Below are 27658 nucleotides of genomic sequence, written 5' to 3' on the forward strand. Positions count from 1 at the left end.
CATGGATTCACTAGAGGTAGGTCTTGTCAGACAAATCTGATCAATTTTTTTGACTGGGTACCCAGAGAATTGGATAGAGGATGTGCACTAGATGTGTTGTATTTAGACTTTAGCAAAGTCTTTGACAGTGTTCCACACAGACATCTGATAAATAAACCGAGTGCCCTCGGGATGGGTCCCGCAGTGACGGGCTGGGTCAGGAACTGGTTGAGTGGAAGGCGACATAGGGTAGTGATCAATGGAGATCAGTCTGAGGAAAGGGATGTTACCAGTGGTGTGCCTCAAGGTTCTGTTCTTGGGCCTGTTCTTTTTAACATTTTTATAAACGATATTGCTGAAGGGTTGTTGGGCAAGATTTGCCTCTTTGCAGATGATACCAAAATCTGTAACAGAGTAGACATGCCAGATGGTGTGAATAACATGAAGAAAGACCTGACAAAGCTTGAAGCATGGTCTGATATTTGGCAGCTAAAATTTAATGCTAAGAAATTCAAGATCATGCATTTGGGCTGCAAAAAACAGAGGGAACGGTACAGTTTAGGTGTGAAGAACTTATGTGTACGACGGAAGAGTGGTACTTGGGTGTGATTGTATGTGATGATCTTAAGGTGGCCAAACAGGTTGAAAAGATGACGGTGAAAGCTAGAAGGATGCTTGGTTGCATAGGGAGAGGTATGGCCAGTAGGAAAAAGGAGGTATTGATGCCTCTGTATAAGACTCTGGTGAGACCTCATTTAGAATATTGTGTACAATTCTGGAGGCTGCACCTTCAAAAAGATATAAAAAGGATGGAATCGGTCCAGAGGAAGGCTACTAAAATGGTGTGTGATCTTTGTGATAAGGCTTATGGGGACAGCCTTAAAGATCTAAAAGGCGGGAGAGGGGAGATATGATAGAGACATTTAAATACCTACGTAATGTAAATGTGCATGAGTCGAGCCTCTTTCATTTGAAAGGAAAAACTCTGCAATGAGAGGGCATAGGATGAAGTTAAGAGGTGATAGGTCCGGAGGAAATACTTTTTTACGGAAAGGGTGGTAGATGCATGGAACAGTCTCCCGGAAGAGGTGGTGGAAACAGAGACTGTGTCTGAATTCAAGAGGGCCTGGGATAGGCACGTGGGACGGGCAGACTAGATGGGCCATTTGGCCTTTACCTGCCATCATGTTTCTATGTTTCTAACCAGTTTGGTTTTATTTTTCACTGGCTTGATGAAGTCAGAACTATAGAATAAATCAGTTACAAGAACTACAAGAAGCAATATGTATACCTAAAAGGCAACTCCTATATTCATAAACCAAGTCTGAAAAGCGTACAACTACAATAATTTGTGCCTATATAAGGCAGAAGCATTGTAATAGTAGGCATCTGCATGTTTCTACCAATGTCATGTCATTCCCACAAATGATGATGCTGTGAGCAAGATGATTTTATTATCACCTGATCCAATAATAATATAAATCAAACATTAGAAAGTGGTATAAAACATCTGATGCATTGAACACACATGCAAAACTTCCATGTCTTTTTAAGCAAACCATTTTGGGAGATTTACATCAACTTATTTCAAACACTGTAGTCTTTCATATACTCCCAAAATCTACTTGGGACCAGTATAATGAATGAACGGTATAACAAGATTAATAAACCATACATCTGCCTAGTCATCGTTAGATTGCACAATGTAAAATCCATGACTAAGCATCTTTGCAATTAACATGATCGCATTTATCTATTGAAATATATGGAGAAGTAAAACAGCTAACTGCTTGAAATATCACATGTCGTAGGCTGATCTCATCCTCATAGCATATACTCAAGAGTCGGTATGTAGTACACTGCAGTGTTTCACTGTTCAAAAGGAATTACCGTGGCAAATTTGAGAAAAATCAGGAATTATGTAGCAAAAACAAAATCAGAGGAAAATAAGAGAATCTTGAAATATTGCAAACATTTTGACAAGCACTGTGGTTTCAAATAGTTTATAAGAAAGGAAATCTTTAAAGATATGGGAGAGGTTTAACCTTATTAGCAATGCTGCCTTTAGAACTGATAATCAGATCAGATGATGATGTCCAGTGGCATAGAAATTGTACAAAAACTCAGTGTCCTAAAAGTGCTCATAAAAAAAACCTTAGAAAAATCACACCCCTCCAGGTTGCAGGAACGGTGACGAGAATGGCTCTCTCATCACCCAGTTACTCTTTATTCAACCTTGGGTTTTATTCTTGTTCTTTGTAAGCTCAAAAATCATAAACCAGTTTTACATTAATTCTTCCTGAAAATGTCAATAAAAAAGTGGAAAGATTGCACATATAAATCATTTGAAATTCCAGGTGCATTCTTGTAAGCCATCATTCAGTTGTATACTTTTCCAAATCCAAAAGAAAAGCACTCTGAAAAGACAATGTTATCGATAACGTATTCATGAATGTTAAGGTGTACCATGAAGTACACTACATTCCTAAATATAAGTGTCTCTCACCACAATGGGAAGGGTTGTGCGCAAGTGCGAGAGAGAGGCACAGACGTGGGTGGTTCTTTCTGTGAAAGGGAGTGGAAAAGCAGAGCTATTGTGCTCACAGACAGAAACCACTTCTAACACAAGCCCTTACAAATGCAAATCCTTTTTTTGTCCAGTGACTACCATAAAGTGCGCTTAAAGACAATCTCTGCTTCCTCCAGACTACCCTCATTGCTACAGTTTTTCCTGTCAATTTATACACAGAGATGCATTTTGCTCGGGACATGATAAGGAGGTTCATTATACAGGTAGGAAGCTCTAAGGCACCACAAAAGTGTAGGAAGTGTGTCTCTTTTCTGTCCAAACGTGTGCTAAAGAATGATCTCAGAACCAGTCACTGATATGTTTTGTAAAAGTAAAAAATACAAGGCAGCAAAACCTCTATGAATATATTCAGCAATAGAAAGAACAGATGTAGTGGCAACTGATGGTGCTTTTGTTCTTTATAGCAAATCTCAAAGCTTCTATTCAAAAACTGAGCACGAAAAAGAAAATCAAGAAGTGGTCTTTCAAAGAGGGAACAGATTACACTTATTATTTACCCCCCAAAATTTTTATAGCAAGTTTAACTGCAAACCTTCAAACTAGATAAAAATCCCTTAAGGGAATTAATTTCACGCTACTGCAAATGACCTTTTCCTCCAAACTGTGCAGAATAAACTTTTTTCTCATTCCTGCATGACGTCAATGAATGATTCAGTGGCATAGTAAAAGTGTGTGTGTGGAGGGGGAGACCGTGCGGGCACCACACCTCTCCTCCTTCCCCCGTGTAGTTCTTTAAATGTTCGCCAGCGCAAGCAGCATTTTCCACGTGATGCTCATGCTGGCCTTGGCTCCCTTCTGATGTCACTTCCTGGATGTGGAACCAGGACGTGATGTCAGAAGGGAGCCGAGGTTGAATGTTTCAAGAGGTACTCAAGCAGTGAGGAAGAATTGGGGGGGGGGGGAGCATGGATGTTGGGAGGTAACCTCCTTCACTAAGCCACCGTCCAGATCTAACCAGTACAACATATAAGAGAGAAATCTGCCACCAATGTCCAGTGTTTTAGCATCAGTTTCAGAGGAGAGAAAAGTTCAGCTAATTTCAACTATCCAGACACACACATACCTTTCACAAAGAGCAACCTCTCAGCTGCACAGTTTCAATGAAAATAATTGTTTTTTTACCACTTTACCAACAGTTTAACAGCAACTTTGAGATTTGCTCTAAGGAACAGTTGACCCATCACCCGATGCTATAATTATCCACCTCTTTATACTGATTTAAGCCAAAGGATGTTTGATCTCAGACCCGTATAGCCATGAAGAGTTTACCTAATCTTCTATATTTTCAAGAAGGTGGAAGACTTCTAATTAACAGTCACAAAAGTTATTGAGTTCCTGGAAGAATAATTTTCAGTATTCAAGGAATGTATGGAAGGAAATGAAATCCCGGGTGCAGATCCAGAAAGCTGGCTGAAATGGGGGCAGGATTTCTGTGTTCATTCAGGCACAGTGAAGAAGAAGATAAGGTGCATCCCATCACAACACAATCTTGAAAGAACTAAAAACAAAAAAAAAAACACATCAGTCTGGTTGATTCACGGCCTAAAAACATCCTAACAGGCCCAGAGCTGTCAGTGCTCCCTAAATCATAGGTGTGCTCTTCCTAAAGTACTGGAATTCAACACGAGGTGAGTTCCGCTATACCACTTAAATAAGATATCAGCTCTTTGTGGAGCTGCAAAATGAGCCAGATATACCAGACATAGTCCCCAGTGATACCGTTCTCCCAGGAGAGCTCAGTTTATTCAGGTGCTCAAGCATTCCCCCTGTCTGTCCTATCTGGGGCAATGGGGGGATTAAGTGAACCCCAACCCCATCGTGCTGAGGCTTTACCTTTAACCACTGCACAACACTGGGGAAGAATGCGGAAATATTGAAATATTTGGCAGTTTAAAACCCATTACACAGCTTCACACACCTGGCCCTAGAGGAAAAATTTAGCAGTTTGGTCCTGTGCCAAAATAATTTCAGTGTTCCGATAGCATTTGCCCACAGAAAATATTTGGATATTTTCATTGATAAAACTGGTGCATTTCTGTCATTATGGAAATTGATAAATCTCCTTATTTTTCTTAGCTGGATACATTAACCAATCTATTTGCAAGTGAATAGTGCCCCTTACCCAAAGCAGATAATTTATCAATCTCATATTTTTGGTAAATCAGTCTTCCGGGGCTGAAGCATTGCATTATTCCATTATTCTGAAGATGTGACAGTTGCCTAGTTACAATGACTTTCCCCATCCAAGTTAATCCATCAGATCATCTGTCAGGTTGTTTAACTCCCTGCAAATCTTAGCTAAGAGGCGGCAGAAATATCAAGGAAAGTGCAGGACACCCTGCACAATGCATGCTTTTACGTACTCTGCAGCTGGGTGACAATATATAAAGGGTTTTTTAAAGTCACTTGTGTAATTCAATTGTCATTTACAGCAATTCAAAGTACACTTTAGCAAACTCAGTTTAGGCCTTTAGAGTCTTTGTTAGGATTTTATATAAAAAGTGTTTTAGTCTAGATTAGTATTTTAGGTTGCATTTCAGAGCACATGATAAGATCAGATTAGGGCACAGATAGCAGTTGAGGAAAGTCTCTGTTTGGTGTTTAATTCCCTCCCACTCACCCACCCATTCCATCTTTTGATTTATAGGCTTTTCAGCCAATTAGAAACAGGGCATTGCTTTAGTATGATTTTTTTTCTGCTTTTTCTTGTTTTCATCAGGTATGAGTACTTCTGCAACCACAGTATGGCTGGGAAACATCATGTCACCAAAGTTGTTGCTCAGGTTACAACTTCCCTGTCTCTGTGCTGACAGAATATGTTACCCAAGCAAAGGGAATGGTTCCATGTGCAAGCTGTCTTCAGCTTGAATCCCTCATGAAAGAAGCAAAAGAATAGAGAGGAGGTGGCAAAACTGAGAGGCACCTGTAAGAATAAGAGGTACATTGATAATTTCCAGCAGTGGGGAAGAATCTGGACTAAGATTACCTGCCCTTGAACTGAAGAACCGGTATGCAGCCCTGGAAGTGGAGGAGATGAGAGCATCCCAGGAAGAAGAAGGACCAAAACTAAAAATTCCCACAGTTGCTGGATCTGTGATCACTAGGAGGCATAAGGGAGTGGTGGTTGGCAATTCCCTTCTGAGGGGTACGGAGGAGTCCATCTGCAGACCAGACATGATGTCCCAGGAGGTATTCTGTCTGCCTGGTGCCTAAATCCAAGATGTAATGGAGAGCTTGCCAAGACTCATCAAGCCTAATGACTATTATCTGATGCTGCTCATCCATGATACTACTAGGTACCCTCCGAACGTATCAAAAGAGACTTTGTGACTCTGGGAGAGAAGGTGAAGTAGCCAGGTGCACAGGTGGTATGCTCATTGATCCTCCCTGTCGATGGTAAAGACCAGGGCAGAGAAGCTCGCATCCTGGAGATAAATGCATGGAGAGTGTCAGAGTGTTTCGGCTTCCTGGACTATGGGATAATTTTTCAAGGGCTGCTGCACAGGGATGGTGTCCATCTATCAAAGAAGGGAAGAAGAGTCTTCAGCAGCAGCCTGGCTAACCTACTGAAGAGGGCTTTACACTAGAATCGGGGCAAGGTGATCAAAGCCCTCAGGTAAGTGAATCACTAAATACCTCTACACAAATGGGAAAAAAGGGCAAATGTATGGAAAGCAGTATATACTATTGCTCGAAGTAAGGGAAACAAGGTTCTGGATCTAGAAGCTGTGATGGCAGAGGCCGAGTTGGATTTAATGGCAATCACAGAGACGTGGTTCATGGAGAACCATGACTGTGATATAGTTATACTGGGCTATAATCTATTCAGGAAAGACAGGGTAGGAAGAAAAGGAGGGGTGTTAAAGATCATATTAAAGCCATACAATTATAGGATCTGCAGGACAAGGAAGAGGCACTGTGGGTTAATCTGGAAAGAGGGAATGGAAAATATATTTATATTGGTATGATATAGAGGCCTCTTTCACAGACAGAAGAATTGGACAGAGATTTAAGAACATAAGCAATGCCTCTGCCGGGTCAGACCCGAGGTCCATCGTGCCCAGCAGTCCGCTCACGCGGCGGCCCAACAGGTCCAGGACCTGTGCAGTAATCCTCTATCTATACCCCTCTATCCCCTTTTCCAACAGGAAATTGTCCAATCCTTTCTTAAACCCCAGTACCGTACTCTGCCCTATTACGTCCTCTGGAAGCGCATTCCAGGTATCCACCACCCGCTGAGTAAAGAAAAACTTCCTAGCATTTGTTTTGAATCTATCCCCTTCCAATTTTTCCGAATGCCCTCTTGTTCTTTTATGTTTTGAAAATTTGAAGAATCTATCTCTCTCTACTTTCTCTATGCCCTTCATGATCTTGTAGGTTTCTATCATGTCTCCTCTGAGTCTCCGCTTTTCCAGGGAGAAGAGCTCCAGCCTCTCCAATCTTTCAGTGTATGAAAGGTTTTCCATGCCCTTAATCATTCGTGTCGCTCTCCTCTGGACCCTCTCAAGTATTGCCATATCCTTCTTAAGGTACGGTGACCAATACTGAACACAGGTGTTTAGGGAGTATTACCAATACGTTATTTTAACATGCCAGAGATTATTTGGGGTATTCCTATTGCAGAGTTTTCTAGAATTAGGGAGATCCTGGATTCTCTACAAGGAGAACTGTTGGTAATGGAACCCACGTGGGATGGGGTCATACTGCTTACAAACTTAATGCTTACAAACGGAGAAAGTGTTTCTGATGTTACAGTGGGTGATCATCAGGATCCAGTGATCACCGCATGGTGTGGTTTAATATTAATCTATAATAAACACATTCACAAAGATCACGTGGAAGGTAAAGAGAGCTAAACCATGAGTCAGGGAAGGCCCCACTGGCCCTCCCACCACCACAGCTGTGGCTAAGGCGTTCAGGCGGAGAACCTCATCGGCATAAAAACCCTCAGTGAAACCTAATGCGGCTCTATGTTGTGCAAATAAATAGCCAAGTGGTCACAATTGTAGATATAAACTGACTCAAAAACTTATCTTTTGTCAAGAAAAGCTTTATATCTAAACACATCTTCAAAAAGCCATAAGTAATAAAGGAACTGTTAGTGTTGAAAAGATTGATACAATCTCTGAATTACGAAGAAAACAGTGCTGTGAGAAACATAAAGCCTCAACCCTGATGAAGGTTGATTGAAACGTGATCATGTGGGAGAGGCAGCTAATAGCTTTCTTAAGATAAATGATTAGATATAAAGCTTTTCTTGATTCACATATTTATAGAATATATATATATATTTATTTATTTATTTTCTTCGGCCAATGCGGCCCAGGGAAGCCAAAAGGTTGGACACCCCTGGTTTAGACATTGTGGTGTTGCTTTTTTGTCTCTTGAATTTCAATAGAATGATTTGACAATAATATGAAAATGTTCTTGTACATAATTACTGAAGTAGGGGAATGGATGCGAGTCATTCAGCAGAAGTGTACGCAGTGAAGAGGCTCTGCTGGTTTGTGTCACACAAAAGTGCCCTTTAATTGTTTCATTTCTTTTATCATACCTAAGGCTATTTTAGATTTTAAACTGTGACACTGTCATTATGACCCATACCAAAGTCTCAGGCATGGAGTGGAATGATATACAAACTACATGAACAGGCATTAACCTAAGAAGAGTAAGAACGGGAACTGTGATTTATTAGATTCATAACCTTTATTCCTCCTCCCCCCGGCAAAAAAATGGAAAGAATAAAAAGGAACCTCATGAATAAAATCAGAACACGACGGAGCAGCGATTTTCCAATTCATTCCCCAAGGACTCCGAAAATGGTACAAAGTTATGAAAAATTATTCTCAATAGCCTGAAAACTGAACCTAACTGGAGCAGGATTTGAGAAACACTTCATCTGAAGCCTCCAGCTGGTGCTATAGCCTTAACATTTCCATTCCAGTGAACTCGTTTCTCTGTGTCATGCCAGCTGCAGTACTGATCTGATGACCTTCTGGAAACCCCGCTTCCTACTCTGGCCATGCTGCCAGGGACCTATGGATGGTCACTGCTGCGCAAATCATGTCACCCCCAAATTCAGAAATGCATATGTCCCATTAATATGCTGCAACTAAGGGTGGAGAACAAATACCTGACAAAATCAGGGGATCTGGAAATGACGTGCTGAAACTCAGAGAGGTTTATGGTCCCATCCTTATCGATATCCGATTCCTCCAGTATCTGTGCAGAAAGACAAACAGATTAGGAACTTTCCAGCTTCAATAATGTGATCTGTTTTCTAACCAATGTAGAGGGTTGCCTAGGTTGGAAGTACAAATACCCAAGGATGCCCTCCCAAGGATCCTACCTCCTCGCACGAGCTTCCTCACAGCAGGAAGTCCTTTGAGGAGGAGTGCACACCAGCTCACAGGCCCCACACTAATCTTCAATTTGATTGCTGCTATCACCTGAAAATCATCACCAAGCGTGCTTACATTTTGAATGAGCTGATTCATTTCCGATTCACTCAGTTTTGTGCCTTCTGCTTCTCCCGTTAAGCAATTCACCAGCTTTTCCAAATCGTGTGTGTCCAAGGCTCCATCTTCATCAAAATCTTTATACAAAGGTAAAAGAAGGGATGGTCTCAAATTCTGGGTACACTGCTCAGACCCAAACTCTGGCATTTTGTTGTCTGCTACTAACAATTGCCACACTGGGTCACACGAATGTCCATCTAGCCCAGTATCCTGCTTCCAACCAAGGTAAATCCAGGTCACAAGTACCTGAGAGGATCCCGAAAAGTAGCAAGATTCCACATTACCGACCCACAGGGATAAGCAAATTAATTTGAACACATCCTCTGGCAAAGAGTGCCTGAGCTTAGCTACGCAAAGAGGAAGCAAGGAAACAGCAGAAGAATCCAGAGAGAGACAAAACAGATTTATTTTTTTTCTTTTTAATATACCAAAAATCCGAAAGGCATAGTGGGATTTGACCTCTGGGGTGGCAGAATCACTGAACACACTCAGCATGTCAAGGAAATCTTCAAAGGACATGCTATCATCTTGGTACTCTGATGTGGAAAAGACATGGCAGATTCTGTGCTGAAAAGGATTTGCCTGTGCCACAGAAACAAAAATGTGAACCATTAATTCCCCTCTCCTACAGAAGAACCTTTTCTTGAACTAAGCTCATCATCTGCCCTGTGATATATGCTACAAGCTAGAAAAAATGGCAGCAGAGAAGCCATAACTCTATTTATTCTTATTTTAAAGTATTTTTCTACTAATCTAATCTTCAGTTTATATACCGGGTCATCTCCCGGAGGAGCTCGACTCGGAAGCTGATTAAGTAGGCAAAAGACAAGAAGGTCATTGAAAGCATTGTTCAAGTCTGGCCAACAGTTGCCTTGTATATCGAGTGGTCCAAAATTCAGGGTTCTTGAGAACACCAACCCTGGATGGCTGTTACAGCAAACTACACAAATACAGGAGCAAAATGTGATAGCTGTTATCATCATATAATGGACTTCCCAAAAGTAACACTTTAACTGCAACTTATCTAAGCCTTTGTTTCTGGGATAAGACCCATCTCCTTATTTTGGAAGGGTTTTATTATTCAAATAAATCAAGAAACAACCATATATAGCTATATCAACAATAACAGCAGCCCCCAGCTCCTTCTCATCCCATCTACCCTAACAAAGGAAAAACCCCATTCAAAATCCAATTTAAAAAATAGACACCTATTGAGGGCTTGGACTCTTATAGGCCTTCCACATTATTAATAAACAGGCCTAAGACGAAAAACTCAATAAATGCCTTCTAAGTACAAACCTCTCCTTTAACCTCTCCCCCCCCCCCCTCCAACCCATCCTCCACAAGGGGAATCTTTACAAATACAAACAAACCCAAAACTACAAAAGCTACAACTACCCCCAACCCTGTATGATTATGCTGTTGAGGGGTTAAAGACTGAATGTATAGTTTCCAGCTTTGCAGAAACATTTTCATTTGTTTAAAGTTCTCCTTACTGCTGCTACTACTAATCATTTCTATAATGCTGCTAGACGTACGCAGTGCTTAATGTAAGAGACAATCCCTGCTCAATAGAGCTTACTATCTCATTAAAACAGACAAATCGGACAAGTAGGGGTTAGTGAATTTCTTCTTAAAATAAATATGAAAACTTTACAAGTGAGTGGGAGTTAGGGGTTAAAAGCAGCCTCAAAAAAGTGGGCTTGTAGTCTAGATTTGAATGCTGCCAAGAGATGGAGCTTGACGTATTGACTCGGGCAGTCTATACCAGGCCTACGGTGCAGTAAGACAAAAGGGAAGGATTCTGAAGTTGGCAGTAGAGGAGAAGGGTACAGATAAGAGATGCTGATGAATGGAGTTTGTGGGGAGGAGTATAAGAAGAGATATCAGAGGAGAGATACTGAGGATCTGCATTTGTAAGTCCATAAGAGGAGTTTGAACTGTATGCAGAAATGGATAGGGACCCGATAAAGTGACTTGAGGAGCATAGCGCCACTGGCAGAATATAAGTCACGTGAACAGATTGAAGGGGAGAGAGATAGTTTAGTGGAAGACCTGTGAGAAGCAAGTTGCAATAATCTAGGTGAGAGATGATAAGAATATGGATAAGGGTTTTGGGAGTGTGCTCAGAAAGGAAAGGTCAGATTTTGGAGATATTATAGAGAAAGAAATGAAAGGCTTTAACAGTCTGTTGTATTTGTGCAGAGAAAGAGAGACCTTGAGGTTGTGAGCTGACGAGGATGAGAGTTATCCACAGAAACAGAGAATGGAGGAAGACGAGAGGTGGGTTTAGGTGGAAAGATAAGAAGTTCAGTCTTGGCCATATTCAGTTTTAAATTTCTGATGTAGAGAGGTAGATCCAGGAGGTATCAGCATAGAGGTGATACTGAAAACCATGGGAAGAGATCAGAGCACTGAGAGAATGAGTATAGAAGGAAAAAGAAGCGATCCCAAGACAGAGTCTTCAGGTAAGTGCGAGAGTAGTGGAGGAGAATCCACCACTACATATATTAAGTGTGATGGGAGAGAGAAGCCAAGAAAGAACAGAGCCCTAAAATCCAAGCGAGGACAGCATACAGTGTCAAAAGCAGCACATAGCTTGAGAAGGATGAGGATAGAAACGAGGCCTTTGAACACTTTAGCAAGGGTACTTTCCATAGAATACAGAGAGTGACAACCCGATTGCAGCGGGTCACGAATAGCTTGAGATGCAGTGAACAGACATTCAAGTAGCTTGGATAAGAAAGGGAGGAGGGAGATAGGGCAGGTAGGGTCCAGTGCCCCTTGTTGTGGTTCAATAAGCACTGTTTACTGGAAGGAGCTCTATGGTTGGTGCCAGCATTCCTTGCCTTCACTAAGGGGAAGCATGGCTTTGGATTCCCCATTAGTCACTACCCCTGAAACAGATTGCAATTGACAAATCGGAAACTGTGCTTTACTTTAACCTCTTCAATCCAAACATTTCAGGGCCACAACTCTAGACTTATAAGCAATTTAACTCACTTTCCACATACCCCCAAATCCAAAGACCAAAACACCAGGGTGGCATTGAACAGGCTGACCCAAAACATTTGTATCTTCACACAGTATCAGAAAGCATGAGCTAAGTGGTCAAAATTTAGATTTCAATAGCTCCAGGCTACAGGGAATTCTTACTTTCAGTTCAGGTAATGTGAGAATTTTTGCTTTGGGTATCCTCACAGACAGGACCCGGCTTCTCTCCTCCTTCGGCAACAGCTCACCAAATTTCTTGTATGCGCTTCAAGACAAAACAAAAACATCATTAGATGCTCGTCAAGCAGTGTAATAATGCAGGAGTGAGGATATTGCTCAGTATTGTCTTGGTGGGGGAGGGGGGGTTCACAGGCTCCTGCCCTAAAAAAAAAAAGGAAATCCTACCTCCCAGTTTCCAGTACCAGGCCAGGCATTAATGGTTGGAAATCAGAAGGGGACAGAGGGAAAACCTTATCAGTCCATTTTATTCCAGCTCACAGGTTCGGGACTTTGGATAACTGAATTGCTGGACTGTGATGATAAACATCCCATGTCAGCATCTGGATGCTAGGAGTGTGGCTAGGGCAGTAGTTCTGAACGCAGTCCTTGGGGCACATATCGAGTTCTCGGAATATCCACAGTAAATTTATCCCTGGCTGAAAGAAATGCCCAGATTCGCTTACACTCAGGGGAGAAATTTAATGGAACTATTTTCTAATCCTGAAGCTGGGACATTGGACAACAGGACACAACTGGGACACTTTAGTTGTTTATTTGGGTTTTGTTTTTTTTAATCATTTTATTAGAAAGCACTTTAGTTGTACTGGTTGTGTGTATTGCCCGTATGCTTTAGTGACAGACAGGATCTGTATTCCAGGTAGTGATAGGGAGTTTATCTTGAGATCTCACACTGATTGTGACACCAAGCAGGTTGTGTATGATATCCTATGTCCGTGTGGTAAATGATACCTGGGGCAAACCCGGCATAAAATAAAATTTAGGGTGGCCCATCTGAGCAATCTAAGATTGAGGAAGGAGGATACTCCCCCAGTTATGCACTGGCAATCATTACATTACATTAGTGATTTCTATTCCGCCATTACCTTGTGGTTCAAGGCGGATTACATAAAGTGCTCATAAAATGGAGCAGCGTTTAATTTACCAATCGAACACGGTGGAGCCGTATGGACTCAATAAAGAAGTGGAGTGGAATTTGCTGTAGGGGACGGTATTGGTCTGTTAAAGGTCAGGTGGTTGTCATTTGTAAGTTATGTGGCAATATAATGGGAAGGAAGAAGGGAAGTGATGTCATGCAGTTTGAATTTCTTGGAAACGGTGTGGTTCCCGTTTGTCAGCTGATACCTGGTTTTTGGCGAACCTTGGGTTCCTGTTTTTGTCACGCTAGTTTTACCAGTAGGTAACAGGTTTTATGAGGGGTTTTAGGGGTGTTGTGTAGTATATTTGGATGATTGATATGGAATGGATATGATTATTTTGCGTTTTAGGATATGATGAAAAAGCTGGTAATCCTTGCAAGTACAGCTCCTGAAGACGCCAAGCGGCGAAACACAGTCTTGTCAAGCTGTAAGATTATTGACCTTTAAAGTAATGGCAACGTGAGAAGAAAGAGGGGAACAGTGGACAGTGACTGAGGAGTTCTGAAGGATGACAATTGGTGCCGTTTTGCTGTTTTGGATTTTTCTGAACAACACCCCTTCTTTTGGATTGAAATCCTTTTTTGGATAATACACAAACAATAGCTGTTGCTATATAGATTGTTGCTATAGGCCAGGGGTAGGCAATTCCAGTCCTCGAGAGCCAGAGCCAGGTCAGGTTTTCAGGATATCCACCGTGAATATGGATGAGATGGATTTGCATGCACTGCCTCCTTTAGATGCAAATCTATCTCATGCATATATATGGTGGATATCCTGAAAACCTGACCTGGCTCCGGCTCTCGAGGACCGGAATTGCCTGCTATAGGGTGATTGAGTGAATGTAGTATGATTGTGGGTTGTGAATGAGTTGTCAGTATGGTAGTAGTGAGGTTCACAAGTTGAAAATATTTCTAAAATTTGTAATATTTATGATATAATGATTTGAAATATTAGGGCTGAAGCAGATTGATGATTTATTAAAAGTAACTATTTTCAGTAACAGTAAATAGCTCCTTCTTGTCTAATTAATAAAATTGGTAGCTATTTAATTCAATTGTAAATCCCAAAGCTTTGAACTCAGTAAATTTATGAGATATTTTTATACAAAGCAGGCAGTGTGTGCTCAAAGTTCTCTCATATATATTCATCTTAGATATAGAAACAGAGGTAAATGATGGCAGATAAGTTACCATATGGCCTATCCAGTCTGTCCATCTACACACTTCTACTGTATCTTCCTCTCATTTAGAAATCCCATACCAATATACCATCTACTTTCTCTTCCCCTCCCTTAGAGATCCTTTGTGTTTGTCCCATGCTTTCTTGAATTCAGATGTGATCTTGGTCTCCACCACCGCTACCAGAAGCTTTTCCACACAATCTGTCACTCTTTCCATAAAGATGTATTTCCGTAGATTACATCTGAGAATATCCCCTTTCACCTTCATCTATGCCCTCTCCTTCCCAAGATTACACATTGAAATATTTAAATCTGTCCCATACACTTCTCCTAATTCTATATTTAGCACTTAAAATTGCACATGCAAATTTGGGCATCCATACCATACAGTTTCTTATACCCTGCAAACTACACCACATTCAGAAAAAACCTGAAGACTCACCTCTTTGACAATTAACTGTCTTAATTTCTGTATAGCACCCCCTACTACTAGGTCCCTCCTCTTGCTTCTCCATGCCCCCTTCCCCTACGATTTGTCGCCTTGAGCCTGTATAGGTATGTGCGACTCACAAATGAAAGATTAGATTATGAGCTGGTTGAAAGACAGAAAACAGAGAGTAGATTTAAATGGTCAATAATCTCAATGGAGAATGGTAAATAGTGGGGTTCCCCAGGGGTCTGTGCTAGGACCGCTGCTTTTGGACATATTTATCAATGATCTAGAGATGGGAATAACTAGTGAGATAATTAAATTTGCTGATGACACAAAGTTAAAATCACAAGAGGATTGTGAAAATTTGTAAAAGGACCTTGTGAGACTGGGCATCAAAATGGCAGATAATGTTTAATGTGAGCAAGGGTAAAGTGATGCATGTGGGAAAGAGGAATCCAAACTATAGCTACATGATGCAGGGTTCCATGTCTGGAGTCTCTGTCTAGGAAAAGGATCTAGGTGTCATTGTTGAGATGTGGAGCCCCAGCATTTAGAAATGATCTTGGAACTCTGTCCATATGGAAGAGCATCAACTATTCTTTTACATAGGTCCTCTGAAATGTGATTGTTACATGATTATTTCCATTAACATATATAGTTAAGACCAAACTCATAACTCTTGTAGACCCTTTATAAAGGACAGATTGACCAAACTCAGTTATACAGATATACTCCGCACGGTGGTTTATGCACTACCTAGTTATTTAAGCATTTGATTCTAATTAACCAATTAATTGTGCTAAGGAAACAAATTTCTCACACTGATGCCGCATTAGTCCCCTTCTTTGTACATTGTGCCTCAAGAAAACATGGAATTTTAAATTTTTACCCTTTATGGCAGTTATCATGGCAACTTGTAATTCTCATGATCGTACTGAGACTTCACAAACTTTATTGACAAAATACATAGTTCAGAGCATGTAAAGTCTTTGAGTATATTCATCTTAAATTCCTAGATCTTATGAAGAAGCAACTTAGTAGTTTCACGGAGGTTTTGGTGTTTAAAAATATACTGTACATCATATATAATGCAACAGGAAATCATCAATACTCACAGAAGGATCTCCTGCTTTGTCAGAAATGTCAGTTCCTATGTGGGGGGGAAAAACCCAACAATGTATATTTGCAGACAAAGTAATTTAAATTGTATGTCAAAAATGTGTCTCCACTAATCGTGGTATACTGTAGATCCAAACTAATTTAACTTTGTTACATCCCAATGTTTACACTAAGTTGCCCATAGTCTACTTCTACCTAGTTATTTATATGACTTTTTACATTTTTTAAGAAAATCATAAATTGGTAGGAGGGACTGAGTAAAAATAAGGTACTGGATTGGAACCAGTTTCTTCATCAACAGACAATACATACTTTTCATAAGTATTATAGACTGTTCAAGGCACCTGGGATGACCAACAATTAAAAAAACAAAAACACTGATCCTCAGTATTATGAATACTTTTCTCAGAGCTTGGAATTTGCACTGGATTTGAGGTGTACTCATCATTTTTCAGTGTTACAATGACAAAACTGCGAAGTGACTGGTACCAAAATCATCTAGACCAGGGTTGTCCAACGTCAATCCTCGAGGACCGCAATCCAGTCAGGTTTTCAGGATTTTCCCAGTGAGTTTGCATGAGATCTTATTTGCATGTACTGCTTTCACTAGATACAAAAAGATCTGGATGTTCATTTGGCGAGGGCCGAAGTTGGACACCCCTGATCTAGACACTTTCTACCTTGATTACATAGTTTCATGTAATCATTCCTCAAAGCTTTTCACCTACAACCAGTGCCAAGCAACAAGTCACTTATAATTACTTGACAAGGTACCTAATCAACAAACTATATATTTTTCAATTTCGGTTTGTGTGTTAAAGGCAATTAACAAAACTGCAATACTATCATTGTATTTACATGGAAAGATGAGGCTTACATGGAACCACTGTTTTCACATACCCTTGGAATTGTTCCAGAAGGTAGCTCCTAAATTTGGAAGGCGGGAGAGGGGAGCTATGATACAGACATTTAAATACCTCAGTGTCATAAATGCAAATGAGGTAAGCCTCTTTCAAGTAAAAGGAAGCTCTGGAATGAGGAGGCATAGGGTGAAATTAAAGAATATTTATTTTAATAGATGTGTACAATACACTCCCACTGGAGATGAGGACTGTATATACTGTAAATTTGAGAAAGCATAGAACAAGCACAGAGGATCTCTATTAGTTGGTATGGATGGGCAAACTGGATCGGTCATATTCTGTGTAAGTCTTTAGTACAGTTAGTTTGTATGTACAGATATTTTGATTATCCTAGAAACACGATGCAGATAAAAGGCCAAATGGCCCATCCAGACTGCTCATCTACTGTTCTCCTCCTCTCCCTAAGATAGGGGATGGGGAACGAGGGCCGCAATCCCGTCAGGTTTTCAGGATTTCCCCAATAAATATGCATGAGATCTATTTGCATTCAATGGAGGCAGTGCCCTTGCCTTAAGAGGTACCTGTCTCACGTTTTCTTGAATTCAGACACAGTCTTTGTCTTTATTACCTCTCCCAGAAGAATATTCCACACATCTACCACTCTTTCTGTAAAAATGTGTTTCCTTCGATTACTCCTGAGCCTATCACCTCTTAACTTCATCCTATGCCCTCTCATTCCAGAGCTTCCTTTCAAATGAAATACTGGATTCATGCACATGCTCCCCTCTCCCGCATTTCCTCCAAAGCATACAGATTGAGATCTTTAAGTCTGTCTCCATTCGTCTTATGAAGACCACCAACCATTTTAGTAGCCGTCCTCTGGAGCGACTCCATCCTGTTCATATCTTTTGAGTTGCGGTCTCCTAGTTAATTGTGAACAATATTCTAAATGAGGTCTCACCAGAGTCTTCTAAAGGGGTATAAATACTTCCTTTTTCCTACTAGCCATTCTTCTCCCTACTCACCTGAGCATCCTACTAGTTTTCGCTGTCACCTTTTCACCTGTTTGGCCACCTTAAGATCATCACCTACTATCACACCCAAGTCCTGCTCCTCTTTTGTGCACAGAAGTTTTTCATCCCCTAAACTGTACCGTTCGCTTGTATTTTTGCAGCCCAAATGCATGACCTTGTATTTCTTAGCATATATTTTGTAGTGATTATCTTGCTGTGCTCTGTGTTAGTTTAGGATTAAATATTAGTTTTAATTTTCAATACTTATGCTTTATAGATGATATATCTCAGTGTATCTCAAACTGTTTGTCTCCTCAGATTCCAAGTGTGCCGCGGCACACTGAGGAGGAAGGCAGGCACCTGCCAGCTGACTTCCCTAAGTGGTACAGCACCAGCGCTGCCTGATTCGCTGAAGGCTTCATGTTCCCCCTTCTCTCTAGCATCCTTTGGCTTCCCCCCGGATCACCGGTAGGTAAAATGATTTTATTTTCAATATAGTGATTGAAATGTGTCAGTTTTGAGAATTATATCTGCTGTGTATATTGTATATAAACCTTTAGTGTGCCCCAACTCGAGAAAGTTTGAAAGACACTGATATATCTGAATTGCATTGTTTCTTATCTCAGAATTATTATCTGCTTTGAACTGTAGTGGATATGGCAGACTGCAAATCATTGTATTAAACTCCTTGTTGCTTTGCTCATACTACAAGGTGGTCATACAAAGAGCTCTACCCTAATCCCATTTTGATAAACAGTTTATCTCCTTATTACTTCCTGCTTTTATTGTGCAACTATGTCACAATGTGGGGAACACAATGATCCAGAAATAGCAGGGCTTGTGTGCAAAGAATGCTTTAAACAAAAAGAAAAAAAATGAGGAGTGGAGGAAACAATAACACTATGCAAAGACACAACTTTCCACTGGGTAGCTGAGCTGGCACTCTTGACAAAAGAAAAAGCTTCAGGTTACTGGTGAGCACACACAAGCCCAACCACCACCATCCACGTCATCAGCATAAAAAAAACTTTTGACAGATTGACTAAAGTCAAGCCAATTTCAAAAATGCTATGAACATACTGGGATTTGGTGGAAAAATTTGAAAAGTCAATCCAAAAACCCCCACTTCTGATTGCCAATCAGTTCTTAGTCCATATATTCCAAAGCAATGTTTCATGGTACATAAACCACTTCCTCAGGGCAAAATGAACTTTGCACTAACACTAAAACAAATGATGGCGTGGTGTGCATAGGTTAAACCTCATGTGAGTAACAATGCTTACTTAGTCTGTAACAGTATTCTTTTAATCTGTGTTGCTTGCAGTTTAGTCCTATCTCTCTCTGACTTGTGTACAACTGCCATTAAGCTCTTATTGTTTTTGAGTGAACTATTGGCTTGCCATTAAATAACACTTCATTTGACCACACTAGTTACCATATTTTTTGCTCCATAAGACGCACCTTACTATAAGACGCATCCTAGATTTAGAGGAGGAAAACAAGAAAAAAACCAAATTCTCTCTGCCAGGCTCTGTACCCTATCCCACCCCTCTGGTAGTTTAGTGATAGGTTGGGACAGGGCACAGGGCGGGCAGGGACAGGGCACAGAGCAGGCAGGCCTAGTGGCCTAGTGACAGGCAGGCAGGCCCCATAACCCCACGTGCCCCCCCATATCTTAAATCATCCATGTACTCCCAGTACCTTTTTTAATCATCCCCCATACCTTTAATCATCCCCCCTTGTACCTTTTTAATCATATCCCCCTTCTGTACTTTTAATGATAGCCCCTCTTGTATCTTTTTAATCATATCCCCCCTTTGTATCTTTATAAAGAAAAACATACCTTTTTTTAATTCTTCCCTCCCTCCCTCCCTCGATGGCTGTATCATTTCCCGGCAGCAGGCGCAAGAGTCAGGAGCACGGCAGTCAGGCCCAAGCTTTACATGCTCCCTCTTGGGCCCACGCCACTTTCTGAATGGCTGGCAGCAGTTCTCGCGAGTCTCATGCATATTCATTGTGGAATCTTGAAAACCCAACTGGATTGTGGCCCTTGAGGACCGTGGTTGCCCATCCCTGATCTAAATTTCCAGTCAGGATCTAATAAGAACATAGAAATTGCCGCTGCTGGGTAAGACCAGTGGTCCATCGTGCCCAGCAATCCGCTCACGCGGCAGCCCTTAAGTCAAAGACCAGTGCCCTAACTGAGATTATTTATTTATTTAATTTTCTATACCATTCTCTCAGGAGAACTCAGAATGGTTTACATGAGTTTATTCTAGTACTCAAGTATTTTTCCCTGACTGTCCCGGCGGGCTCAAAATCTATCTAATGTACCTGGGGCAATGGAGGGATTAAGTGACTTGCCCAGGGTCACAAGGAGCAGCATGGGTAGCTTTAACCACTGCACCACACTCTCCCCACTAGCTTTAACTGCGTACGATCTGGTTCAGCAGGAACTTGTCTTTTTCTTGAATCCCTGGAGGGTGTTTTCCTCTATTATTGAACCACTCTCTGGTTGAAGAACAACTTCCTTACGTTTGTACGGAATCTATCCCCTTTTAACTTTAGAGAGTGCCCTTTCGTTCTCTCTACCTTGGAGAGGGTGAACAACCTGTCTTTATCTACTAAGTCTATTCCCTTCATTATCTTGAACGTTTCGATCATGTCCCCTCTCAGTCTCCTCTTTTCAAGGGAGAAGAGGCCCAGTTTCTCTAATCTCTCACTGTACGGCAACCATTTTAGTCGCTCTTCTCTGGACCTTCTTTATGCACGGCGACCAGTGCTGGATGTAGTATTCCAAGTGAGGGCATACCATGGTCCGGTACAGTGGTATGATAATGTTCTCCGATCTGTTCTTGATCCCCTTCTTAATCATTCCTAGCATTCTGTTTGCCCTATTTGCTGCTGTCGCACATTGCGCAGACGGCTTCATTGACTTGTCGACCAGTACTCCCAAGTCTCTTTCCTGGGGGGGTCTCTCCAAGTACTGCACCGGACTGCCTGTATTCGTGTAAAACATTTTTGTTGCCGACATGCATCACCTTACACTTATCCACGTAAAACCTCATTTGCCATGTCGCGGCCCATTTCTTGAGAGTGTTTATGTCACGTTGCAGGTCTTTGGAATCCTCCTGCGTCTTCATTACGCTGAATAACTTCGTATTGTCTGCAAATTTAATCACCTCACTCGTTGTACTAATTTTGAAGAGCACGGGTCCAAGCATGGGGATGATGCGGCACTTGTACCGGCGGGCCAGCTTTAGAGGAAATTTGAAATTGTCTGGCGGGCCAGAGTTTGACATGTCTGGTGTAAAACCACCACAGTTTTTCTCCACAGATCGCCAATGTGGCCCAAAAGTTATGCATTATGAGAACACATGATCAACAATGCTCGTCTGCCTGATCTCTGCCCCAGAGCTTTTAAAAAAAAATTGGCTTCCTTATTCTATTCCAGCCGAAGTAGGTAGAAACTGAGATCCCCTTTTTTCCCCAAATAAAGTATCATGGATTAAAATAATTGTTAATGTTGAAGTGCCATGTTTGGAAAAGTACTTCACAAAGTTTCCAGCATCACCCATTGGGACAAACAAACCAAACTTTTATTGGGCTCTGACTCAATGGCGCCTGTCAAAGCGTTTGTTCCATTCTGACGCTGCATCTACGTCACACAAGCATTCTCCAGCTGTTTCTGTCACTGTCTCTCCCCACAACCTATCTTGCTGGTTGCCTCCCACCTCCTCGTCTTTCCCCGCCATCCCCAGCGCTCCCTTGGACCCTATGCCCCAGATCCCTCGCTTTAGCCAGTCCCGAAGGAAAGCGGAGCGGCGAGAGCCCGAAAAGGGCGGGTACCTGGTACTCGGACAGCAGCTCCTTGGACAGCTGGCTGCCTGCGGCTCCCATTGCCCCGAGCCTGGCAAAGAAACTTTCGGCCACGCCCTCAGAGGCAGGACGGAAACTTCCTACGCAACCTTCCGCCCTGACGTCACCGTCTCCCCGGTAACAGGTGTATTTGCATGGGTGGGAGCGCGCTCCCTCCTCGCCTTCGCGAGCTCCGCCTCGAGGCCGCAAGTAAAGCAAATAGCGGGCGCGTGGGCTTGAAACATTGGGGGCTAGGGCGCATTTTAATTAGAGACGCTCTGACTGACGCCCGTCAAACGACACAAAAGATGACAAGAAGTAACAACACAGACGCGTGGTTGCTGCCAGCTTTAGGGACGCGAAGTAGGGTGACTTTAGACGAGACATGTTTCGGTAAACTGTATTTGCCCCTTAGGGGCACCTTTGGTTGGGGCTTTAATTCAACTTAATGTAGAGGCATGACGGGCACGCACGTGATGCTAACGTAAGAATGGTATTGGCTGCGGGGGCGCGTGACGAAGACGGAAGTAGAACGTGCTCCTTTCGGCCGGCAGGTGAGAGCTCTTCTCGTTTGGTTCCCCTCTAATTGAACTGAGTACATTCTTGCCATTGCAGGTTAAGGCATAAATCCTAACCAGAAACTTTATACTACTTTGTGCAGCTAAAATCTCTGTTGGCTAAATATGGGCCCCTTGTACAAAGGTGCGGTACTGATGCTCCCGTGGCAAAGAGTAACTTGGTCCTCTGGGGCCCAATATTCAGCTGGTAGCCATTGACGTTTTCTTGCCCATTGTTGACTTTATGCCTGGAAATTCAATGCTGGGCTACCTCCATCAATTATTGATTTATATACCACTTATATTCTAAGTGGTTTACATTTAGGTACTTATCATATTTTCCTATCTGTCTCTGCGGGCTCAAACTCTATCTAGTGTACCTGGAGCAATGAGGGATTAAGTGACTTGTCCAGGATCACAAGAAGCAGCGAGGCATTTACACCTACAACCTCGGGGTGCTAAGGCTGTAGCTCTAACCACTGCACCACACACTCCAGGGTTACAGAACAGGTGCTAACTGGACATTTTCAGCTACACTAACCGGTCAAGTGCAGCTGAATATGACTGGCTAGCCCCCAAAAAGTATTTAACTGGCCAGGAGCCATTTCTGGCAGGTAAAATCACTCTGAATACCAATCCTTTGGTGTTGCTGAATGCATGTGAAGGATTGATATTTAGAGTGATTTTCTAGCGATCATACTGAGACAGGTTTGTGCAGTCTCCATTCCACTCTCTTGTCCACACATTAATCTCCTAAGTAGTTTGCCAGACACAGCCCTAGAGCTGCTCATACTATGTTCCCCATACCTGGGATGTTGTTGATAAACTGGGGCTCATTTTTAAAGCACTTAGATATACAAGGCTAGATTCACTAAGTCCACTGATCAAGTCCCGACCACTTAGCGACCCCAACCCAATTCACTAAACTTCCTCCCGCACCCGATCTGATCCGATCCATGCAGGCAGGCAGCAATTCACTAAAAAAAAAAAAAAAAAAAGAGGAACACCGACTGGGCAACTGCTGAGGACTAGTTGCACACGTCCCTGCTGTCTCTCCTGCTCCATGCCGCCCTGAAATCCCAGCCAACTTCTACCAGCCCTGCTCCATTTAGCTCTCTGCTTCCTCCATGCTATCTAACCGCAATCCTGCTCTGCCACCAGCTCTGCTTCCTGCTCAAAAAACTCTCCTCTTTGCCGTGATTCTCCTGCCGCTATTCTCCCTCTCCTGCTCTCTGCTCTTCCCTCCAAGTTTCAAGTTTATTAAAAACGCTAATCATAAATTCTAAGCATTTTACAATAAAAAATTTAATTTAAAAAGGGGTCCAGTTAACAAACTATTAATGACATAACATTACTTACATGAAACAATAGGATAATGGGGAGAAATACAATTTGAAAGAAAGAGAGAACAATTAGGGATAATAACATAGTGAAAGAGAAAAAATAAATTTTTGTATAGAAAATGAATTTTTGCATTGAAAATGAGCTAGAAAAGTCCCATAGACCAATTAACAGTCATATGCGTCTTTAAGTAAAAAAGCTTTTGAGGCCACCCTTGAATTTATCCAAATTCTGTTCAGACCTTAAATATGATGGTAACGAATTCCATTTATTGGGGCTATTGTTGCAAAAGAAGAAGCCCTACGGCTCTCTGCTGTGATTCTCCCTCTCCTACTCTCTGCTCCTGCTTGCCGCCTTTCCCTACCTCCCTGCTCTCTGCCGTGATTCTCCTGCCGCGATTCTCCCTCTCCTGCTTACTGTCCTTCCCTGCAGCGTGAGCCCATGGTTTTAACCCGCTTTAAACCCGCGGGTTAAAACCACGGGCTCGCGTTGTAGGAAAGGGCAGCAGAGAACAGGAGAGTCAGGGCGAAGAAAAAAATATAAAAAATGGACAGCAAAGTAGATGGTCTGCGCATGTGTCGGGATCGCTTTCCAGCGATCCATTTCGTCGGTGAAGGGCGTGCCTATGATCACCCTCATTATACATGCAGAGGGTTGGAGAATCGGTCAGCCTGCCTCGGATTGCCCACAGATCGGATAAGATCGGTGGGCTTACTGAATCTAATAATAAAAATAATTTTATTCTTATATACCGCCAAAGCCACAACATTTTGAGGCGGTTTACAGTAAGAAGCGCTGGACAATCAGCTAAAAAAACAATACAAATCACCTAAAATGCATACATACAGGATAAAAAGTAAAACAGTGAATCCTTAGGTTACAAATCAATCAAACAACAGCGTTTTAACTGATTTTCTAAAACTAAAATAGGATGGAGCATGCATGATAGTATTACCCAACCAGTCATTCAGTTTACCTGCCTGGAAAGCAAGAGTTCTGTCCAGGAATCTTTTGTAACAACAAGCCTTTATTGTTGGGTAGGTAAACATATGGATTCTACGTGTAGGCCTGTTAAGATGATTGAAGAAAAAGTGAGAGACCAAATACGCAGGGGCCAAGCCAAATATTAGTTTAAAGCAAAGACAAGAAAATTCAAACAAAACTCTTGCTTCCATCGGCAGCCAGTGTAATTTTTGATAATAGGGACTAATATGTTCCCATTTTTTCAAACCAAAAATCAAACAAACTGCTGAATTTTGAATAACTCAGAGTCTTTTAAGAGTTTTCTTGAATGTTCCTAAATAAATAATAATATAATAGTCAAGCATACTTAAGATGGAAGATTGAACCAGCAAATGGAATGATGCTACATCAAAATATTTTTTAATGGTTCTGAGTTTCCATTGGACCGAGAAACATTTTCTGACTAACAGGTCCTTTTGTTCTTCTAAAATAAGATGTCGGTCCAATGTCACTCCCAGGATTTTTATGGACTAGTCAGTAGGAAAATCCTGACCGTTCAAAAATTTCAATGTGTCTTTAATTTTATCATTTGGGCTTGCCAAAGTACCATAGAAAATGAAACTTTTGTGTGTCTTAAGTGCTTTGAAAATGAGCTCCAAAATGTCAGGGCATGGCCACACATTGGTGAGACTGCTCATTATTGTCTCTGATGTCCATGCTTCTTCAATATACTAAGTTGTTTAGCCTGTTTAGTTGTGAAGTCTCATTTTTCAGTGTGCTGCACAAGAGATTCTTCAGGAGTCTTTGGTGGTGGAGAAGCTAACATGTTGGCTAAAGAAGACTTATGCACTCAGCTTCCTCTGATCACTTAACAAAACCTGATGCATTACAATTACCTATTTGGAATTCTTGTTTACATCTTATGAGTCTTATGGGCTGTGTTATGAAATTTTTATGTTTCAGGTCAAATGCAACTGGACAGAACCAGATGTGGATTGTAATGTCTTTCTAAAATGGCAAGACCACTTGATGCTAGACAAAAACTAAGAAATACTTCTGATTGTTCACCTCGGGAAGGCAAAACCCAAGGAAGGGCTATAAACAAAGCAAACTATGCAGAGCATTTGAAAGGACCTTGGGTGGAAGAATTTGTTTATTCTGAAGAAGAGTTTGTTCTGCCAGGGCGTGAGTGGCAAGGAAGTAAATTGGATGAGAGAAAAAAAATCCTCCTTTCCAGGTTTGATTTGGCTCTCCAGTCTAACTGGAAAGAGAAGATGAGGAATGGGTTGTTCCGCTATCCCTTGAAGAAGTTACAGACCCGCATCCTTCCTGGCTCTGTTCAATTTGTAGCCCAACTTAACATCCAAAGAGGGATAGAGAGGAGGAAGCCACAGGACATTCAGAGTGTTCAGCAGAGATTTGATCCTCATCAGTTTAACTTCAATAAAATCAAAATGGAGGAAATTTTGTTCCAAATGAGTAGGGCATCAATAAGAAAAGACTCGAGTTCTAATGCAGATTATGAAATCCAAGGTTCTGAGTTAGAGAGAAACTGTTGCCAAAGTCAAGCAGAGTTGCAAACCACGGAGGACAAGGGTTGGAAGCCGGGCAATACCTTACTGGTGATCAATGTGAGTCCCCTTGAGTTTGGGCACATTTTATTTATTCCAGACCCAGCCCTTTGCCTCCCTCAAATTTTAACCCAAGATCTCATCCAGCTGGGGATTGAATCGGTTCTCCTCAGTGCTGATAGAGGTTTTCGGGTTGGATTTAACAGCCTAGGAGGCTTTGCATCTGTTAATCATTTGCATCTTCATGGGTTTTATCTGGACCAGGAACTTCTGATTGAATCAGCCCACAGTGAACCTTTATGTCCTGACATAAACTTTCACCTCCTCTCAGGTTTTCCAGCTCAGGGTTTCCTGTTTTATTCAGATGGGAAGGATCTCGAAATAGTGGCCCGGAACATATGCAAAGTGACCAACTATCTTGTGACAAAAGATATTGCACACAACTTGTTTGTGACTAGGGGCACTTTGTCTAGCCATAATACTGACCCCAAATCTCATGCCAGAATCCGGATCATTATCTGGGCTAGGAAGTCCTGCTTTGGTGCTAAGGAGGAATCGGCCTTTAATGTGGCCCTCTGTGAACTGTCAGGCCATTTACCCATCAAAACTGTTGAAGATTTTCACAGCATCACTGAAGCATCTGCCATCACAATTATTCAAAACTACCTCCTACCAGATGCAGAGTTCTCTCAGCTCACTTCCCAGCTAATAGCACTTTTAACAGTCTGATTTAAAAGTCTGTGGGCACATACATTCCTGCTGCCAAAACATGACAGAAGAATCTTCCAAGAGCTGCTAATGTATCTGTTTATCGTTGAGCTGTATGAATAACTTGAAATAAGAGTTTCATGAAGGATTGTTTATTTATTTACTTGTACAGATGTATAATTCAGTAGTTCATTGCACTGGAGACCAGTTTTTAAATTATATTACTTCATTTTGTGTCCATGCAGAAGAAGTTGTTGTTTTTTATTTTTAATTTATAAGATTTTAAATTTATTTACAAGCACTTCACAACTTGGTACAGATCAAAAAATTATATATAGTATAGTAACATATAAAGGAAAATTATTAAACTCTTATTTAGCCCACTACACCATGCAAAATAATTGATATAAACACAAAGGAGCAGATGTATGAAAGCATTGCTTCAGTTCTATCCCTTGTAAAAATACTGACGTACGTTCATTTAATAAATGTGCTACAAATTTTGCTATGGGAAGAACTTGACACAAAATGTTATATTTTCCCTAATGTACCATATATACATATGTTCCATAATGATTCACTGCAGCTGATGAGGTTGGCAGTGGAATCCATTTGCTGGGCAACAAAAGATGAACAATGCTTGTTTTGGCTGTACCAGTTCTAAAGGGCATTTTGTAGTGGGTCAATGAAGGAATACAGGTGTGACTTAGAAAGCCACAACAGGGTAAAAGAAACCCTGTTAGACTAATTTATTTTCTGATTAGCTTTCAGGAGCTGACACTTTTTTCACAAATCTGACAAGAATGTAAACGGT

The 27658-nt window shown here is 41.5% G+C and overlaps 3 protein-coding genes across 7 annotated transcripts in view; 2 read left to right on the plus strand and 1 right to left on the minus strand.

Moving 5' to 3' along the window:
* Positions 1-1411: 1411 nt before the first annotated feature.
* CIB1 (calcium and integrin binding 1) lies at positions 1412-21821 on the minus strand. Its single transcript, XM_033919657.1, has 7 exons — positions 21696-21821; positions 15967-16001; positions 12244-12346; positions 9516-9669; positions 9046-9164; positions 8703-8791; positions 1412-4067 (listed from the first exon to the last, which is right to left on the minus strand). Exons 1-7 carry the CDS (start codon positions 21744-21746, stop codon positions 4046-4048), a joined length of 573 nt encoding a protein of 190 aa, XP_033775548.1. The 5' UTR covers positions 21747-21821; the 3' UTR covers positions 1412-4045.
* TTLL6 (tubulin tyrosine ligase like 6) overlaps positions 18187-27658 on the plus strand; it is a 157863-nt gene continuing 148391 nt past the window's right edge. For 3 of the 5 annotated variants that reach the window (XR_004536897.1, XM_033919650.1, XM_033919654.1), the window contains exon 1: positions 22130-22258. The gene's annotated coding sequence lies outside the window, so the exon portion shown is untranslated. Of the gene's footprint in view, positions 18315-21833; positions 22068-22129; positions 22259-27658 lie in introns of those variants that run through there. The other 2 variants (XM_033919652.1, XM_033919653.1) reach the window with 2 other exon arrangements.
* On the plus strand, positions 22126-27088 carry GDPGP1 (GDP-D-glucose phosphorylase 1). Its single transcript, XM_033919655.1, has 2 exons — positions 22126-22258; positions 25529-27088. Exon 2 carries the CDS (start codon positions 25579-25581, stop codon positions 26863-26865), a length of 1287 nt encoding a protein of 428 aa, XP_033775546.1. The 5' UTR covers positions 22126-22258; positions 25529-25578; the 3' UTR covers positions 26866-27088.

This window comes from Geotrypetes seraphini, chromosome 14 (assembly GCF_902459505.1).
Source record: "Geotrypetes seraphini chromosome 14, aGeoSer1.1, whole genome shotgun sequence".
NCBI classification, from domain to species: domain Eukaryota; kingdom Metazoa; phylum Chordata; class Amphibia; order Gymnophiona; family Dermophiidae; genus Geotrypetes; species Geotrypetes seraphini.